Consider the following 19,654-nt stretch of genomic DNA (forward strand, 5'->3'; position numbering starts at 1 on the left):
TTCTAGCTTCCAGGCACTAGGGCATGATATGGAAAGGACACCAAGTGTTTTTCCTGAGTTGCTTCCTCGCTATGGAATCAATCCCAGACAGACCACAAAAGGCCCTGTTCCTCCTACTGCAGGTTAGCAGTTGCATCATCTTCATGGTAGGTGCACCTTCTGCCAGGAGACAGGAAATTTACCCTTCTTCAACAACCTCCCTTTTCTCACAGAGCACTTTGCTAAAAGGGTGAAGGATCTCCCAGCCTACACCTTTCCATCACAAACCACATCTGGAACATGGAGCTCTTCCTGCCCAAGGAACAACCGGTGCCACCAAGGCGATGCTGAGTCTGCACTTCACTGAATGAGACTCATCCAGACCCCGAAAGGAGCTTTTGTCTCAAACAATGGAATGGCAGACAGTGCACCAGCTGAATGCTGAAACAGAGATGCTGCTGGTATCTTCTGCAAATTAGGGACAACTCTAAACTCAGCTTCAAGTAGAACATTATTTTCTCTGATATCATACACAGAAGCTGCTACTTAATTAAAACTAAGCTGCTTAAGCCATTAAACTGGCAAATGGCTATACCAAATGACTTGTTTGTTGTTAGCATTCAAGTAGCAGGAGTTGTTTGTTGTCACACTCAGAGGGCAAGCTGCAATGCTAATGCACATTTCCCTACTGGCTCCACAAATCTAAACCAAGCCAGAGCTGTGAAGTTATTAAAAGCACTCCTCTATGTGACTGAGGAATACTTTCTTACTGTGATCTTCTAAGACACCAGTATCATGCACACTGCTGCAATTTAATTATTGCAACTTTTGCCCTAGAAATATAAGCCAATGCAGTCATTTACTTGCATTTTTAAAAGTAGAACTGATATTAATTCTGACTTTGAGCCCCAGGTTTAAGCAAGTCCAGATAAAACCTCCAGATTCAGATCCTGAATATCTCAACATCAAAATCTGTAACAAAAAAGCACACCCTGCTACAGGAGCTACTGTCCTCTGATCACAGGCAATGTAAAAAAAAGAAAAGAAACCCCACGTTTTATTTTTGGGTCAGTAACAGGAAAAGCTCATTCTGGCCACCCAGGTGAACTTCAAAGCCGCAGAAAGTGAGCATCACTGAAAGCACCTAAGTTGAGATACTCCAGAAGAGCCCCCATTTGCTTAACACTAGGATTTGGGTCATGTGAGGGAGCATCAAGCAGAAGCATCTTTGGAATACAGGTTGGGGACTCTGTCTCTTCCTCATCTACAGTCTTCATCTCCTTCCCCCAAGTAGAAAGGACAGTGATGAGGAGCTTGAAACAGTTAAGTACGCTGAATTTGTTGATATTTTACTTCCTATGAGTCATGCTCCTTACCTCCCTTCTCTATGCATATAAAAACCTGTTACAACTCATTAAATAACTATTTCCACTTTGACTCAGTAGAAGCAGAAGACCCCCACATTAAAGCCTGGCACAGGCAAAGCAGTGGCAAAGGCTACAGGGATTAAAGTTGCCCGTTCCAGTGAGTTATAACGCCTGTGCTACGGGGCAGCCAGTGTAACACAGCATTATTATTATGACAGATGCCATATACATCTTCTTTCCTTTGGTGTGGTCTCCAGGGAAGAAGAATATTTCCATTCATCACAGAATGACCTAATGGATGGCACTGTTCAAATGAACGGTCAGCAAATGCATTTTATGTGCTTCTATTTACGTACACTTATTTTTACAGGCTACAATGCAAGCATCAGAACAGCACTTCCACTTTTCTATCCAAGGACTGAAAGACTATCCACACCAATAAAGTCTTGCCTTTACCCTGTGTGCCCTTTTTACATATGGCAAAACTGAGTCATCAGCCTTGTTTTAGGTAGCACGCTTGACACAACAAAAATAAGATGTAGAGCTAATTACCAGCACAGGCCATGAAAACAGGAGTCTTTTCCATAAGACAAAGTCTAAAGTTAAATTATCCATCAAAATACAGTGCTTTTTTATAGAAGTGAAGTTAATAGGTGCCTAGAACTACTGAATGAAACTCTGCATTTAGCAACGAGCCTTGAAAACCTTAATCTCATGAGTCAGTAATAACAGTGGAGGAAGTAAAGACAATCCTGGGTCTGTAATCAATAAGACAAGCTGCTTAAAAGACCTCATCTGAAACAAATGTGTAAATGTCCCACCAAAGCAGGGATGCTGATTTATGATTAAAAAGTGTAAATGTACTTTCGTGGTACCGGTTAAGAACAACTTGCCTGTCTCATTCACAAGGGCTCACGGCAAATGCTTCAACATCACCCGAGTACAAACTCCTCGCTAAGTCCTTCCCCTGAATGCCATTAACACCTCTGCATGTTCTCTGTCCTGTCTAATTCTCTCTGGCTTACACCAGTCCTATCACAATTTAAAGACATCAGGCTCCTTCTCCATTAGTGAAGTTAAACCAACAAATGCTGCGTTTTTCTCCTGACAAAATCCTGCCAAGATCCCCGACAAGACCAGTCCTGGCAGTCTCCACTACCAAAGAACCAGCTAGGGAAACCCCAAAGACTACACAGATGGACTGTGAGAGATACCCTGGGACTGGCATGGGTTAATAAGTAAAGGGATGATTTAGAAAAGCTGCTGAATGTCACAGTGGCCTAACTGCAGTAGAGCAGAGTCAGGATTAGCAAGGCTGCGGGACAGCGAAGAGGCCAGACACTAAAACAACCCAGGTGAACAGGCAGCTTTAGGACAGATGAAATTCAACACTGACAAACACGTGCTAATGCCCTCAGGAGTAATAATTTAGACTACTTATCTGTACTGCCGGGCCCTACGCTTCTCACTAGGTAAATAAGATGATGGACTAATAAGAACATCCACACCTAGTTGAGATAATATTCCAAACAGAGCAAAATCCCCTCAGATAAACTATCACGATTCACAGCGTAAACAACTAAATGATATGATCTGGAAGAACATTCCTATGGCAAATTATCTACAATGATGCATTACAGGGCTAATTTAATTTTTTCCCCTTTTTGGACATCTAGCATACCACCATGGGTCGTTATCAGAGATCAGACAGTGGACAAGACAGAGTCACTTCATCCAATACAGAATGACCACATCATTGTTGAGCTGGGAAAAAATAAACAGCCTTAAAAATTCCCATTATTAACAAAAGAGGGAAAATACATCACAAGTGATTTTGGGAGTCAAATCCCCAGTTATTCTGATACTTTTCCAATGCAGGAATACCTGGAATCTTCCCCCTCCCCACCCCGTGTCTGTATTAATCTACAGGGAAATTAACTGCTACACACTCAGTAATGTAGGGGTTAATTCTGACTGCTGTCGAATGCCCCAAGTCTGTGCTCTGTTCATCAGAGCATTAAATCTGAAAGCTCAAGAGAGTAGTGCAGCCGTGCTGCAAGGGCTATGTTATAAAGTTCTGCATTAAAAATTCATATCGTAGGCTTGCCACAGTACTCTGCTCTGGCTGAAAGGAGAGCTGGCGGGGAAATATTAGACACCCCACTGTCTTTCTGGCAATTGGAGACATTCCTCAACAAACAGCACCTCAGGAAGGGAATGAAAGGGCAAACAAACCGTGAAACAAATCAATGAGTTCAATTATCTCCCTCTCTCTCTCCCTCTCTCTCTCTCTCAGAAAGGAAACTTTTCATTTTTAAGGCTGTTTCATGAAATCTTTTAATGACGGCCCTGAACAAGGATGCTGGGCACTCTGGCTGCAAAACAGGCTGCTTGGCAGTGCTTTTTATTTGTCTTACACCAGACAGAGATTCCCAAACACCGAGGGTGAAACACAGAGCAGGGTACAGGAATCTCTCCACAGAACAACTCTACTTACCCTTTACATTACCAGGACCACGTGGGATAACAGGCTGCAGAAACTGCTCCCACCTTCCCCGAAGTGTCTCCAGAATTTAGATTTATTAAGAAGTTACTCCATGGTTAAGTTATGAGCTTCTCACTACTGGTTAAGGCTGCGTGCATTTCACCGCAATTTATGGCCACCCAACTGGTGGATGACATGGTTCACAGGGATGGAAATGGGTGTTATATTTCTAGGAAAAGTCATACGTGCTCCTCAGGTTATCTGATGTAACCACCGTATTCCGGCAAGTTAATAACCCATATACCATAAATGGGGAAACACACAGGAAATGAAACATCAGTAAATACAATTTCTTGAGGAAACCATGCAAAGAAAGCTACCTGTTTCACAACCCTCCCCTGCAACCCTGCCCAGCACCAACTGCAATTGAAAGAGTCACTGAATTTTTCATCAGAGGAACGAAAATTTAAAGTACCAGACATAAGTCCCCCTGGCACTCCCCCTGTATTTTTTTAATATATACATATATATACACATATACATGTTTGTTAGTGCATAGCTGGAAACCAGACTGAATTCAACCCAGCATCCCAGGGTGTGAGTGGTCCCAGCCCATGAGTTCATCCAGAAGGAGGTGTAGGAGGGCAGGTTTATCATCTACCAGGTGTGGTCCACAGGTAACAGGAGAGATTTACACCTGGTAGCCAGCACAAAACAAGTCAAGCCCAGACTAGCCTAAAACCTCTCACAAATGAATAGAAAACTGTATTGGCCTGAGAAAAAAATACATTGTTCAGTAGAAAGTTTGTTAATTTGAGGGATGGGATGAAGACAGGTTGTAGAGCTGGTGATCACAAGTAACCGAAGATCATTTCCTACAAGAACCATTGCTACAGAAGATCAGTAACTCCAAGGTGATGCTTCAGTCAAATTTCCTTTTTGTTCAAAACTTCTTCCTAACAGACAGCTAAAGCTTGCAAACGAGCTTGAATCAGCTAGGGGTTATTCTGGGCATCGAGAAGCTGTTACCTAAACAAAGTAAGGGAAGAAGTAGTCTTGTCTCATAGCCAACTATGTGATTTCTTAGTTTTGATCCCTACTCTAATTCTTACTGCTCTCCACATCCCTGGGCGACCTCCCCTGTGACTCAGTTTCTCAACATGTTAAAAAAAACCAGGGAGGAAAAGCTGTCACAGCCACAAAATCACAGCCTTGGCTATGAACTGCCCCTGCAGAGACCACTAGATAAACGTTATGGGTTAATAATATCAGGCTTGCAGGACTGTAAATGCCTTTATCGAATGCTTTATGTGACTGGTAATGACATTATTAACAGGCCTGCATGTTGCCTATTGTTTTTCTTGGTTTCAGTGTCCACATCACACTGTCTTACCCCTTCTCTGTGAGCTGGCCAACATCCTTCTCTTTCAACCCCTTCAATTAGAGCTCAATCCTGGCTCTTAGCTCCTTATGTTTGGGATTCTTAGGTTCTTATTCAAAGATACTATTTTTTGCAAACTTATTCAGAAAAAAAATTCATCTCAATAAAGAGATTCAGTTTCATCATACCCAGTATTTCTGTAGCATACAAAACTGCAGTCCCACATGACATTATTGTCTTTTAATTGAGATCAGAGGATGTGGAAATGAGCCAGTATTTCTTAGGTCCTATTAAGCGATGTCTCCAGGATGATTAGAAGGGGCTGACCCAGACAGGACACGCTCCGTGCGCAGCACGGGCAGCCTGCACGCTGACCTGCTCCAACCTGCAGCCTCTTCTCTTTGATTTACTGGAAATGCTGCCATTTCTGGGCCACTTCATGAAATGGTTCTTACAAGCACCCTGTGCTGTATCGCTGCCCAAACTGCTACAAGTCTGCAGACCAACATCTCTCCTCCAACCAGGGCATGGGGCAGATGCAGAGGTGCAGGAGGACCTCATGCCGACACAGGCACTTCTCCAGCTCTGCCTCCACCACAGGCTTTGAGGTTAAGGGCTAAAATGGAAGATTAAGATGGGGTGGAGTGAGTGGGAGAAATAACTGCCAGAAGTTTTACAGCCCTCGTGAAGGCAGCAGGGATGACTTTATAATGATGTGGCCGCAGGATTTCCCTCTGCAGCCTTTCCCCTGAGTAACACGAACATCCCAAAGCTCCTGACACCAACAGCACCAATACAAGACAAAAGAGAAATACTTTTGATCTCTGAAGCAACTGCAGAGAGGGTAATTTCCCTGTTTCTGTAGCAAGGTGGCTTACAGCTGTGGCGTCATAGAAACATTTTAAGCCGGGGTGGGATCAGATTTAGGTGTACGCTCAGTGAGACGCTGCCAAACCTGTCTAATGAGGAAGCAGCACAGAGACACTTCCATGAAGGTTGTGCCAGATACAGCCAGTGTCAGTACACACCTTCCTCTTCTTGGAAGGGGCAAACAGGAAATCGAATGAAAGCACTGGATGAACGTGGCAGCTCTCTGTATGGAACAGTGAGGTAGATGTCAGTTCTCACAGCAAACACGTGGCTTTCCAAAGGGAAGGAAGATAAAGGCAGAAGACTGAGACTGTTTTACAGGATACAGAGTTTTGGCACTTGGGACTTAATAAAGTTTCCTGAACTTCCATTCTCATTTGGGACAGCCATCTCTTTCCACTAAACCAGGGAGTACAAGACACACTACATGACTCATTTTTTCGCCTGCGCTGTCGTTGCGTGGGAGTGGGAAAAGCAGCTGGAATCCATCTATAGAACACAGGGAGAATTTCAAGTAAATGCCAGTAAAGAAAGCCTACCCGGTAAATGCATGGCTGGGCAGAGATGACTCCTGCAGTAACTGCCGGTTTAAGTCAGAGCCTGGCAGAGAGCTTGGCTCCGTGACTGGAAATAGGTAACCCCCATCCTATGGCACATCCTGACTGACAACACAGGGACCGTTTGTTTCTGATGATTCAAAGACTTATCCTGATTGCCTTCCCCACGATCGCACCCGGCAGTAGCTGTGCTGAACCACCGCGGCAGAACCACATGCCCGCCCTGCTCTCACAGAAGAGATCTCACAAGGAAGTGGTACTGTACCAAAATAACTCTGCTGCTTTGCTGCTTTGTATTGGGGCAGGGGGGGAATAGAAGGAAAAACAAAGAGAGAGAGGCTATTAGAATTCATAGATATACATAAAAGGGCTGCATGAAAACCAAGCTCAGCTGACTGGGACGCAAGAGGCCCAAGGACCTTGTCTGTGCTCGGGAGCAGTCTTTGGGAGAAGGGAGCTCCCTCCCTGTAACTCCTCTTCCTCACAGAGCCCTCCAAAGCCCCGTACAGACTTCAGCTGCCACAGATAAAATAAGCTACTGTGGCAAGATGGCTTAAAAAATTGGACAGCCCTTTTGTCAGACTCCCAGGGAGAGCCAGCTCCCGTGGGCAGGCTGGGGCTGCAGGAGCAGGCCGGGGCCCCTCTGCTGCTCGGCCTGCAACAGCCTGAAGAGGTTTGGCTCTGGCAAGAGCAAGCGAGAGCAGAGAGGACAGGGACACTTCTGCCCCTTGTGATTTCATACACACACCAAGGATGCTGCAGCCTCTCCTGCAAGGTTTCATGCCCAGAAGGAGCTGCAGCATGGCCAGGATGACCAACAGCATGGCTGGCACAGGTGCTAAGACTCCTTCATGCAGTACTTTGCATTTATTTTAAGATTTCCACCTAAGGATCTCGTGTCAACCCAAGGTTACAGTTAACAGGGTGATGACTAGAATATGCTGGAATACCCTAAGGCTATTTTTTTCTACTTTGGGCTGTTAAATAACACCAGCTTCTAGGCTACACTAGTAAAAAAGAACTGAACAGTCTCACTGGAGGTTAAAAAACAAATAAAAAAAAATTCCCTGAAAGGACCTAGGGCACTTCTGTGCTGTCAGGAAGTTACATTAACTAATTGCAAGCATTACAAGTCCAACAAAAGAGACAACACAGCCCAGCTCCAGCACTAGCTTGCACAAACTCTAAATGCTCCATTTATATGGAATTCTCAGAAATGTCCCCTTTGAAATAAAAAAAATATCAATAAGCAAAATAAACCTGTTACCAGTTTGTCGTTTATGATTCTCACGTCTGCATGTTTCCAGACTCCAGCCAAAACCAGACATGTAGGCTCTGAGCATTATACTTACTCCCCGTGCCTCAGTTTCCCTTCCCAAAAGGCAATGTTTCAAAGCAAGCACTTAAAATTTCACAAAGGGAAGCATCTTAGGGTGATGCTGTAATTCACTCCCCACAGCAGACACTTTTCAACTTTTCTGTTTTGACTGTAGGCTGAACCAGAATTGTGACAAGAAAGGCTGGTTTGCACAAGGGCTTCCAAGCCCTGTTTCACACAAGAGCTTCAGAGCAAAATAAGCAGCAGATCTCCAATGTATTTTCATTCATCTTCTTTTCCAGGTTTTTAAGCAAAGTATTAACATTACATAGTTACTTTCAGCACAGTTCAAACTTTTAAGAAATATCTCAAATTGTAAAGTGCAGACAGAGTTTTCTGTACAATTTAAGACATTCAGTTTTTCTTCCCTTTTTTCTCTTAGTTCTCTTTTTTTCCCTTTAGTTCTCTGCAACATCTTCCCTCGTTTCTCATCCCCCTGTTACCACTATTCCTGAGGCTCCATTCCTGGGAAATTTAAGAAAAAACCCTGTAAGGGACATGTCCTACAAAGTTCTCCATCTCCTGTTTTTAGGGAAATCACTTTAAATAGAGCGATAATTCCAGAGACCAGCATTAAAAGTTGATGACTCATCAAAGAACAGGAAATAGGAAACTTTAAGACCTTAAAGGCACAGCAAATAGAAGCTATTTCATGTCATGTGCAACACAACCACCCTAACTACAGTATTTCATGCTCAATGGGGAGAAGCAGCGTTTGAGACCATCTATCACAGTAATTACGTGATGCTGGAGGGAGCATGACTTTATTTTTTATTCAGTTTGACCCTGAGCACCGTCAAAATGGAAGACTACAAATACTTGAGAAGTGATGTATTGGTACCAGCCAGCACTTAAACAAGAAAGATTTGTTAAAAAAAATTAAAGTAAATAATTCATAGGCCAAATTCAATTCTCACTATATATTGGGAATTATTCCCCTGAAGTCCAAGTTAACAGAGATTTGCCCCAATGTAACAGAAGACTTTGCATGAATACTTGAACTTCAATTCCATCATGTAACTTCAGGCAGGAATAATTCCTCATCATGAATACTCTGAACCTGTCCTCTAGCCCAATCCCACCCTCCTCCCACACAGAAAGCCACACTCCCAATTTGATTCTAGACTGGTGCCTGAAGAACAGGTCTGTTTGATAGTGAGTAAGAAAGAGGAGCACCCTTCACCCAAACAGCTAGGAAACACAGACATTGCCTTCTGTTACTGGGTTTTTGGCATATAACCCACAAAACCCCCTCCCTTCCCCACCCCTGGAGCCTCAGGGGTCCTGTGCTTGTGTGCAGGTAACTCAAGGAGCCGTTTACATCCCGGCTGCCCTCCTGCCTGTTGGCCACCATCGCCTGTCTCTGCCCCAGCATCCCCATCTGTCACCCACCTCTGCCTCTCTGCAGATTACCTCAGGATTTATTTTCAAGCAGGATAGTGGGATGAAAAAAGGCATTACTTTGTCCTCGCACTCATGAGCTTCTACCTATTTGTTTCATTAACTTCTGTGTTGTCATGATATCATGCTGTAAGCTCTTTAGGGCAGAGAGGGCCCTGTGCACAGTGTCCCCCCCAGGTATCTCCAGCCTCACTGACTGTGACCACTCCAAAAAAAGCAACTTTAAATACTGACACTGAAATACAAGCTTAGCGATTCAGGCCCAAAAACAATGACAAAGTCTCCTTTATGTTAAAGCAGGGACTGCCAGCTTGCAGATCGCGCTTCCATCAGGCACGCTCTGTTCATTTCCAGATTTAGTTTTCATTAAAATGCAGTCCAGGATTAAAATAAGTCAGCTGGCTCTACACGGTGGGGTAATTTGCAATATTGCACCAGTGTACAGTCTTAATGACGCTGCACCAATATGCCCTCCTGTGTCATCCTCCGCCGCGCTGCCAGAAAAGATCATAATCAGTCTAATCTATAAAAGGGCAACAATCCTCTGCTTCATCTACTGGAAAGCTAAATATTTTTCTACGTGTTATAGAAAGTCGTTGTTTTAGGATGACTCGTTTAAGTAAACATGCAAACCTCCTCCTCCCCTGCGTTTCTATGCATAGGGTACTTCTGGAAGAACAAAAAGTGCATCTGTCAGAAAGTCACATAGGTGGGGAACTGGTAGCAGGGCTGCTCTGACTGACAACCTTACCCTAAACATCATCTGCTTTGTGTTGTTTATGAAGGCTTTTTATTGCAGAAGGGGCGGGGGGGGGGGGCAGTACCTAAAATCCTCACAAGACTGCTTAACATTTACCAGGGAAAACGCAGCATTTCAGTGAAATTCGATATTTTCTTTCATCAAAGGCAGGGAGTCTCAACCCACATGTTAACAGTAATGTAACAAGCCTACTGTATGTGCTAGGACCCAAGATCCTTTTCCAATTAGAATTCATTTAGGTTGGGGAAGAGGAGGGGTGGGAGCAAAGAGGTGGCTCTGGAATTGATCTAAAACTGGAACTCGACCATTCCGGCTGGGAGCGTTAACAGCTCAGCTGGGAATCCCAAACACTTGCTCGGACTCTGCACCAAACCAGAAGCAAAACAGCAAGGTTAGGGAGGAGAACAGCTTGTCCCCAGAAAACGAAGGACATGCAGACAAGAATGTTTCTTTTTCTACAGAGGAGGAAGGAGGAGAGAAAAAAAAAAAGAGTCTGTTGCAGTGGGACAAAAGCGAACCTCCAAACCCCAACATTCCTCAGTGCTCCTGAAACTCACGTCTGAGTTTGCTTTTCTGTTCCAGCTCCGACAGAATCTCCAGATCAAGCTCATTAGTGCTGGTTGAATCCAGGTTTGCTGATAGAAACGTGTGGGACAGCAAACAAAATCAGCATCAGGCCTCAAGAGAGGATGTGCCTCTTTAATTGAAAAAGGCAGAGTAATCATTCATTTATTTAACCCAGAGATGATTATAATCTGAAAACCTTGAAATCCTCTTACACAACAACTGTTTTGGCAAGCCCCTCTGTGTTCCAACAAATATTAAACTGTGCTTGCCATTTGTCTAAGGAATCTTGTATTAATAAACATGAAGAAGAACACTTTTACCTCCCACACTCAATGACAGAAGAAAACAAAGACCAGCTGTATTCATCAATGGATCCTTGTTCTGCACATAAAGGCTAATTACATTTTACTTCAAGCCTACACATGGAAAACTTTGCTGCTGCCATCTTGTCAAATTCAGCTTCTGATATTCCAGCTGACAGACTGCAATGACTGCACATAATGAACTTCTTTTTGTCATTAACACCTTCCGTGCCCTGTGTGCGGGGTATCCACGGGATGCAGGGGTGGGGAAGGGGCACGGGGAGCACCCACTGAGCACCCCTTACCTGCTCACCAGCGAGTTTTACAGTCTGGGATGACAGAGGCGAATTTGACTGAAGATTTTAATTTCAGCAACTAATTTCAGTTGAAGATGCCTCCCTAGCACCGAGTGTGAACAGTACCTCTGTACCCCACCCCACACATAGCACTTGGAGTGGGGACGTTTTGGAAAGATAAACAAACAACTTGACATAATGATTTCCAACCTGAAGATCCCAACAACCAGTCGCCAGGACAAAATCCAGACTCCTTAATGCTGATAACCGAAGGCTTCTTACTGTGTATTTCTTTTGCTGCTTTTTTTGTTTGTTTGTTTGAAAGATTTTCAAAGTTGCAAACAGTTGAAAGACAGCTTTATTCCAAAACTGAAAATCTTAAAAGCACTGTTAGCTTTAATAAATCGACAATTATCTTTTTTTTTTTCCTGAAGGCACTCCAATTCATCTGCATCAAATAAGCCTCTGTAAAACTTAACAATTCTGGCCTAAGATAAAAATCACATGTTTTTAAAACATAAAATTAAAATTGGCAATACAAGTAGCTTTTCAGACTTAGATCAAAAGAGGGGTTCTTTTTAAAAAAGAATCAAACTGTCTTTCACCGTTTTTATTGGTGTTTTTTCAACATCTCTCCCAGCCTTTACAATTAAAACAGATGACTCAATTTCGCTGTCTACATTCAGTTCCCTTTTCATGGTTTTCTACATTTCCATATTGCAAAATTCGGGCTACAAACCCCGCAGATGACTGTTGTTATGCAAGAACTATCCCTGCCATAAATATCCAAAACAATGATAACATATTTCTGCTGTTATTAGGTCCTACAAGTTTGTTTTCACAGTACATTAGTTTGGGAGATAAAGTACACGCTTAATGTCTGCTTCAGGATTCAGCTCCACGAGCACTGTATTCGAGACCCAGCCTTCGTAATCATTCTGCCTCAGAACACAATAAACTTCTTGTTACTGCAGATGCTACTAATTTGATGTAATTCTCTATGTATTAGGTAAGAATCATATTCAAGATCATATGAAAATACTTCCAAGTGAATCTCTCTGAGAGAATGAAACGCATCAGGGACGCAAGGAAACGTTTCACCAGTGCATCTTTTGCTCAGCAGAAGATAAATTACAGTACTGAGGGAAATAGTATTTAAAAAATGAAGCAAACACTGCAAATAAAAACATTAAAGAGAGTAAGGGGTTATTGGGTTCAGTGCCTATAACCACTGAGCCCTGATCTCTGGTCCTGCAGAAGTGACTGCAAGCCAAAGTCACAGCAAAGGAGCTGCCAGCACCAGTCACATGCAGAAGCAAATATAAAGGCAACGCACAGTAATTGAAAGCTCCATCAGAAACATCATTAGTGTGCATCTCTTAGGGAAGGATAAAATCAATGAGGGAACAAAAATCCTTTTTCATCACTTTATATGGAACTCAAAGGGGAACTGGACTTACAGAGCAAACCCAAAATTTACCTAAGTGATTATCTGGAATGATGGAAAGGGTGTTTCAACTCCAAGCACAGATTCTTAGCTACTATGGATTGCATTTTGTAAGCTCCAAGTTGGACTGGATCCTCCCTGCTCGCAGAACCACACACTAAGAAATTAAAACTTGTTTGCCAGTAAAAAACCTGTAGTATCTAAACTGCCATGAGCCAAGGAGCTCTTACCTACAGACAAAACCAGCACCATGTCATTCCTCCCAATTGAGCCTAGGCTATGGTTTCTCTTGCCCCAACACGGAGACTGCTGACAGCCTTCCCTTACCATTTTCCTGCACCAGAATGGGTGGTAAGGACCAGAGCAAGGATTTTCCTCTCTGTTCACCCCATCACCTACCTACTTGGAAGCAGCGGTGCAGCTGGGGGTCTGCGGGACACCAGCAATGGGCACTGGGATGTGGTGTGCATCTTCCAACCCTTGCCCTTCCAGTAGGCCAGGGACACCAATCTGAAACAGCAGCTTCTTTCCCACCCCATTTCCAGACACAGAAATGACTCTCTGGGCTTAATCCTGCTGATGGTGAGAATTCCTTCTCATTACTAACTTTCCTTAAATACACAGGGTTCAAAGAAAACCAGCAGAAGTCTGTCTCTCTCTTGTCATTTCCTGCACGGATTGTTAATAAAACCATGGGATAATTGGAAACAGTAGCCATTAAGAAGACAAGGATATATATTTATTTTTGAGGCTACCTTCATGTTCTGCTTGAAAACAAGAAAAATCCACCAAAAACACTACTCTGTAATTTGAGGTGAATTGGACAGTGATGACTGCTACCCCAAAAGCAGAAAGAACCAGGGTGCCTAACGGTGGAACAGACATCCTTCACTAAACTGACGTTTGTTTTCACTGAGATTGGATGATCACAGTAAACATCTTGTTTCTGAAACTGCCCTATTTCTAAATAAAATATAAGCGATACATAGCAGAAGAGAAGCCTAGGAGATGCAACACCTGAGAATGAAACCAGGAATGCAGCAGCATGTGTGCCAGGAAAAATGTCATTGTTGGGTGGAAGAAAATATGAAAAACTAATAATCTCTCTATAGGAGGCCAAATTATGAGCATGTTTTCCAACAAATTTGGACGCCTGAACTTCTTCCATCTCATCTGTGTCCAACAGACAGACGCAAAACAAAAAAGCAGTGATACCCTGAAGGAAGACATAGAAAGAAAACAGTGAAATCTTACTTTGCAGTAGTTTCTTCATCATATTTTGTTTTCAGATCAAATAGTTCTGTTCTGGTTTTTTCCAAGGCTGAAAGGCATAAACATGAAGCATTACAGCCCTGTAACAGCAGTGAAAAGCAAAAAGACTGCCTTCTTTTTCTCTTATACAGCCACAAATAAAACTGTACGCCTCCTAATGAAAAATTCTTTGCTTTATCTTACTACCTAGGCAAACCACTATGATTTAGCAAAAACATGGCTTTTCATTTTTCACAATTTCGTGAGGCGTTTCTTTTACGCTGCAAAACCTCCCAGTTTCTGTGCAACAAAGCTAGACATTTTTAAGTGTCTAGCTAGACATTTTAAACTGCTTATTCATTTGATATTTATTGCAGTAATTCTGGGAAAAAACATTTCTTGTGTTCTCATAGTGAACAAACCTAAATGTGTCCAGATTTGGGACCTCTCAGTATGCAGAGATGAAAACTAATGGCAAGGCAAGTTATGGCAACAGGCAAGACAAACTGGTAGAAACTGGGCTCATACTGAACCCAGATCACTACATGTGGTTATCACAGTTCAGAAACGTGTGAAACCAGAGCAAGACACAGCATGGATGAGAAGTTCCACACTCTGCTTTAATCGCAGCGATGCTCTGATGCTGAGTGCTTCACACTTGGCCTTGTCCACTGTATTTACCCACAGACTGGCTGCAACGCGAGCGTTCGCTTAAGGTGTGAAGCCCCAAAGATGCTCTGATTCACAGAGCACCTTCCAGCTCGGCTGGATCTCTCTGTGCTTGCAAGAGCTGGTTCACACACAGTCCCGACGCGTTCAGTAATCTCTGTCCTCTCAGCCCCAGCCCCATCACTGATACAGGTCAGAACAGCGATGCCAAACCTGTCTGCAAAGCTTGAACTTTGTGTTCCGCTTCTTCCAGCTTTGAGGCTGTCGACATCTGTGTCTCCTGCAGTTTTCTAGAAAGGGAAGAGGTGAGAACAAAGCTCGTAATCATCTTCAACAACTTCCTTGTATTTTGCAAATTTAGACGATAGAGTGATTAAACGTCTCAACTGTAATCAGACAACTGACAACACCGCACAGACTACAAGGTGCTTCAGTGGGACCCATAAATCATGTCACACCACAATACTGTTCATACTTTGCAGTCCCACTTATTAAAATTTTAACAGTGTAGCCACCTCTTAACATAAGCTGTGAACATTATACAAGAGTTGACTGGTATATAAATGACAACTTTAGGGGAAGGTTTTCTTCAGCATAATTTGTTTTGGAAATGTCACACACATTAAGAAAATTGTCACCAAGCACCCTCTGTTGTACAAAGTTAGTACAAGAAGAATGATACATTTCCATTTTACTGTCATAATGAAGAAATTTGTTGCCATAACTGATCTAGTGAGTAGATGTGGCAGCTGTTTCATCATAGCTGCAATGGATGCAGTAATATTATTAGCCATTCTTTAAAAAAACATGCACATTTCAAAACAAATCTCACACTGGTATTTTCTATATAATGTAAGAAAACCTTCAATATGCTCACATTTGTTATGTCCACAGGCAATATTTTCTTGCTTGTGTCAGTTATACACGTTTTAACATCATCTGACCATGCAGGCACCACACTCTTTGCTAAAGGCTACGGGAGTTATAAAACTCCTCTCTGAAAGGAAGTTGCTCCAACCTCTCCCAGGAGTCGCTGCTTTTTACGACATTGCTTTTAAGATATTCTGCAGATTTCAGAATTGTGAAATGGCTTATGAAACTGCCAGCATCTTACTTGCACTCCATAGGGTGCATAAATTTATTCACCAACACTGCTGACCAGGTTAATAGCTATTTATAGCCAGAAACCTGCGTCAGTTCCCTTCAAACCAAATTACATACTTTGAGAAATCCAAACCTCTCTTACATACACTTTTCTGCTATTTGCATTCATGACTTGCCATGTTATTTTATTTTTAAGCCTATCTAAATTACATTTGTTAAAGCCACTGCTTACATGCTGCTTATCAAAAAGTAACCACAGATGAATAAAAGCCCCCTTTGCTTTCACCAACTCAGACCTGAATTCAAACAGCCAACCCACCAACTGAAAAGCTGATGTAAACTGAGGGGCTTCTAGGCTAAGCTGGCCATAACACAGCTTCAGTGTTACTGCTTCATAGGAGAAAAATTCTCAAGCAGAGAATGCAGCCTGAAAGAACTCTCTCTGAAGAGCCTGAGCCTTGTCCTCCACTAACCTAACAAAGTTCAAACACTCCCTGCTCATCTGCAACAGATTAGCAATGCATCCAAGATGCTTCCAATAGTTAATAATAAATAATTAAAATACTTTTTCATTTTGACATGTCGGGATATGCAAACCTCTTCAGGGTAATTCAGGAATAACACCCCTCCCTCCTTACACATTCCATAGGGACAGGGGGGATGCACCTTTCCCCCAGGCTATGGAGTGCAGCATTTCACCTTCAACAGCTCAGGGCTGTATGATGGGACTGTGACACACAACGTGGACACAGCAGACTGAATTACACCCTCAGCTAATGGAGAAAGATTAGTGTCAGGAAGGACAATACAGCCAGTGAAGAGTAAAAGCAGGTCTGCCCCCTCCTGAACATGACATCCCCCCCACAACGCCGTCGCGAAGAAACAATCTGTCCTTGTTTTACTTCCACACTTTCACGATTGTTGTTCTGTGCAAAGTTGAGTATCAAATGATTCCTTGTCAAACACATAAATCATCAGAATCGCTCAATATATGAGCTGTCTCAGTGCACTGAAGAGCCCTGGCTGGAAAGATTAAACAGAAAAATACATCTCTCCTCCGCTAGAATACGCACACACACACACTCACCTCTCCTTCTCTGCGAAATCATTTTGTAACTTTTGTTCTTTTTCAAGGGCTATATTCTCTGCTTGGTTCTTCAGGGTCTGTTCATATTCTCGGATTTTCTCTTTAAGTGCTTTTATTGTAACCTCTACAGAAAAACAACAGGGGAAGAATGAGTTTACACAGCTCCACGTGGTTCCACAACACAAGGCTTTCTTTACCCCGTAGGCTCAGTGTGTTTTAAACTTTAGCTCTTCAACTCTGACACAAAATCAATGGATATGAGTCCCTTTGGAGACCTTTTACTCCCTAAATGTTAAATTGAACTTTAAGTGTTTAGGTTGAGAAGGATCAATGGAGTTTGCTGGAAAGTAGAGGGAAGAAGGTTCCTCTAACACAACTTAAAAAAAAAAATTAAAAAAAAAATCAATTGTAAAATATAATATCACCTTATTGACTAGTCTCAAATTAGCTCTCTGCTGAGTAGAGATTAATAAAGTCCCAGTGTAGGCTTAGGCATGCATTTACACATAGGACAGTTAATTCCCCTAACTGTGCTCATGTAAAAAGAGGCAGTTTTACTCTGGTTCATGCACAGATGCAATCTAACACTAATTGAAGACATATCTGGGATACAGCTACGTTCACAACTGATGAGAAATATGGCAGTTAAGGTTTAACTGCTGTATTAACAGCAGATCAGATTCAACAGACACTCCGGAGCCCTTCATATTCTAGTTGCTCTAACTGCCTTGTCATCGACACCGGGTTTTACACGCAAGCATTAACCATTAGAACTTTCTGAGTGTGCTCGGAGCCTTCCAGGGGATTTGCAGGAAAGCTGCCCTCAGCTGAAGGAGCTATCTTGCATGAGAGAATGTGCAGAAACCTGCAGCGTCACGGCGCAGCCTCTGACGGACAGCATCTCGTTAGGCGCCCCGAGCCGCTCTGTGTGACAGCCCTGTGATCCCACCCACGGGAAAGGACGGAATCCTTATAGGGCTCCCAGGAGGAAAAGCAGGACATTCACCAGAGTATGCTTTGTAACAATAATGGAATTTGGAAAAAGCTTTGGACTGCCAGAAGACTCGCAGCTAGCGATACATTTCAACGTACTCACACAGAGATGTGGTGCTTTAAAGACAACAGATGCCGTTAACTTGGCTTTAGGAAAAAATACCTTTGGATGTAAAAAGCATCTCATTCTGCAGAGATCAGCATAGGAAGACAAATTCTACTGTGAAAAGTAAAGCTACGGACTTGGGGGGAAAAAGAATATCTCAGTATCATCACACAAGACCACTCCTAATCCTTTCACAGTCTAGACTCTTGGCCTTGACCAGAGAACTGTAAAGCCAGACAGCAAAGAGCTGGTGACAAGGTCCACTGTCTGGGAATCGCACCAAAGGCAGCTTGGGCCACTGTGACCACAAAAAAAAAAAAGAGGGGAAGGCTGCTAAAAATGATTGCCAACAATCCAGCTAGTTCTGAATAAATGAGCAGGATTTTGCTGGCCCTGCAGAAATCAGATGAGGCTCATTACTGAGCAAGAGGCTGCGAAAAGGACACGTCACTTTATTTTGTTTAATAAGCAAAGGGTAATTCTTCTCAGAGATCCAGGAAGTAATACAAAGCTTTCCTGAACAAGCAAAGGATGCTCCTTCACAAAGACAAGAGGATGCTCATTCATACCTACAAAGGACCTACACTCTTTGTACTGGAGACACCTTTGCTCCAGGTATTTTCAGACATAAATCTGCAGAAGAATTCAGAGATACGGAGAAACAGAGTTAAATAGTCTCATGGAAACATGCACAGTTATTAGAAGGGGGGTGGTTAGGGAGGTCAGGAGAGGTCCTTCTCCCCCTCTACTCTGCCCTGGTGAGACTGCACCTGGAATATTGTGTCCAGTTCTGGGCCCCTCAGCTCAAGAAGGACATAGAACTCCTCCTGAGAGCCTAGTGCAGGGCCACAGAGATGATGGAGTGGAACCCCTTCCTTATGGGGAGAGGCTGGGGGAGCTGGGCCTCTTTAGCCTGGAGGAGGCTGAGGGGTGACCCTATTAATGTTTATAAATACGTAAAGTGCCAGAGTCAGGAGGATGGAGCCAGGCTCTGCTCAGGGATGGAGCCAGGCTCTGCTCAGGGATGGCAGCGACAGGAGAAGGGGCAGGGGATGCAGCTGGAGCAGAGGAGGTTCCATGGGAATGTCAGGAGGAACTTTGTCGCTGTGAGGGTGATGGAGCCCTGGGACAGGCTGCCCAGAGAGGCTGGGGAGTCTCCTTTCTGGAGACATCAAACCTGCCTGGACACGTTCCTGTGTGATTTAGTCTGGGTGATGCTGCTCTGGCAGGGGGTGGGACTGGATAAGCTTTTGAGGTCCCTTCCAACTCCTGACGTTGTGTGATTCTGTGATAGTTGCATCTTGACAAGGTTTCAATGTTTCATTTTAAAAGGAAACCAAACTACAACACCAATACAACAAGGGCACAAATATGGGGGAAAAAAATCACAACTTGTGACAAATTCTGTCGTTACCTTTAGACACCCAACAACAGACGTGTTGGAGGAGCACAGTTTAATCCTTTACATTGCTTGAAGAACTAAGTGCCTTCTTTACTGTCTGGGTCAGTTAAAGCTTGTTAGCCACTGCCATTTATACCAGTTTTGGAAGAAGTTCTTACAAGAACCACACAGCTCTTACACAGCCCTCCAAACAAAGAGATTAACTGATCAAAGCACCCCTAGCTAACAACAGGCTTTTCCCTGGATATCTTA

At 43.2% G+C, this 19,654-nt stretch overlaps 1 protein-coding gene across 2 annotated transcripts in view; it reads right to left on the reverse strand.

The window, feature by feature from the left end:
• The window catches only part of CUX1 (cut like homeobox 1), a 275,245-nt gene that overhangs the window by 118,198 nt on the left and 137,393 nt on the right, over positions 1–19,654 (reverse strand). For both annotated transcript variants that reach the window (XM_084272882.1, XM_084272881.1), the window contains exons 6-8: positions 16,902–17,025; positions 14,924–15,000; positions 14,045–14,111 (exon numbers count right to left, since the gene is read on the reverse strand). In XM_084272882.1, the coding sequence (XP_084129008.1) occupies positions 14,045–14,111; positions 14,924–15,000; positions 16,902–17,025 (268 nt within the window). The remainder of the gene's footprint in view (positions 1–14,044; positions 14,112–14,923; positions 15,001–16,901; positions 17,026–19,654) is intronic.

The sequence above is a fragment of the Gallinula chloropus genome (assembly GCF_964237585.1).
Source record: "Gallinula chloropus genome assembly, chromosome: 19".
NCBI lineage: Eukaryota > Metazoa > Chordata > Aves > Gruiformes > Rallidae > Gallinula > Gallinula chloropus.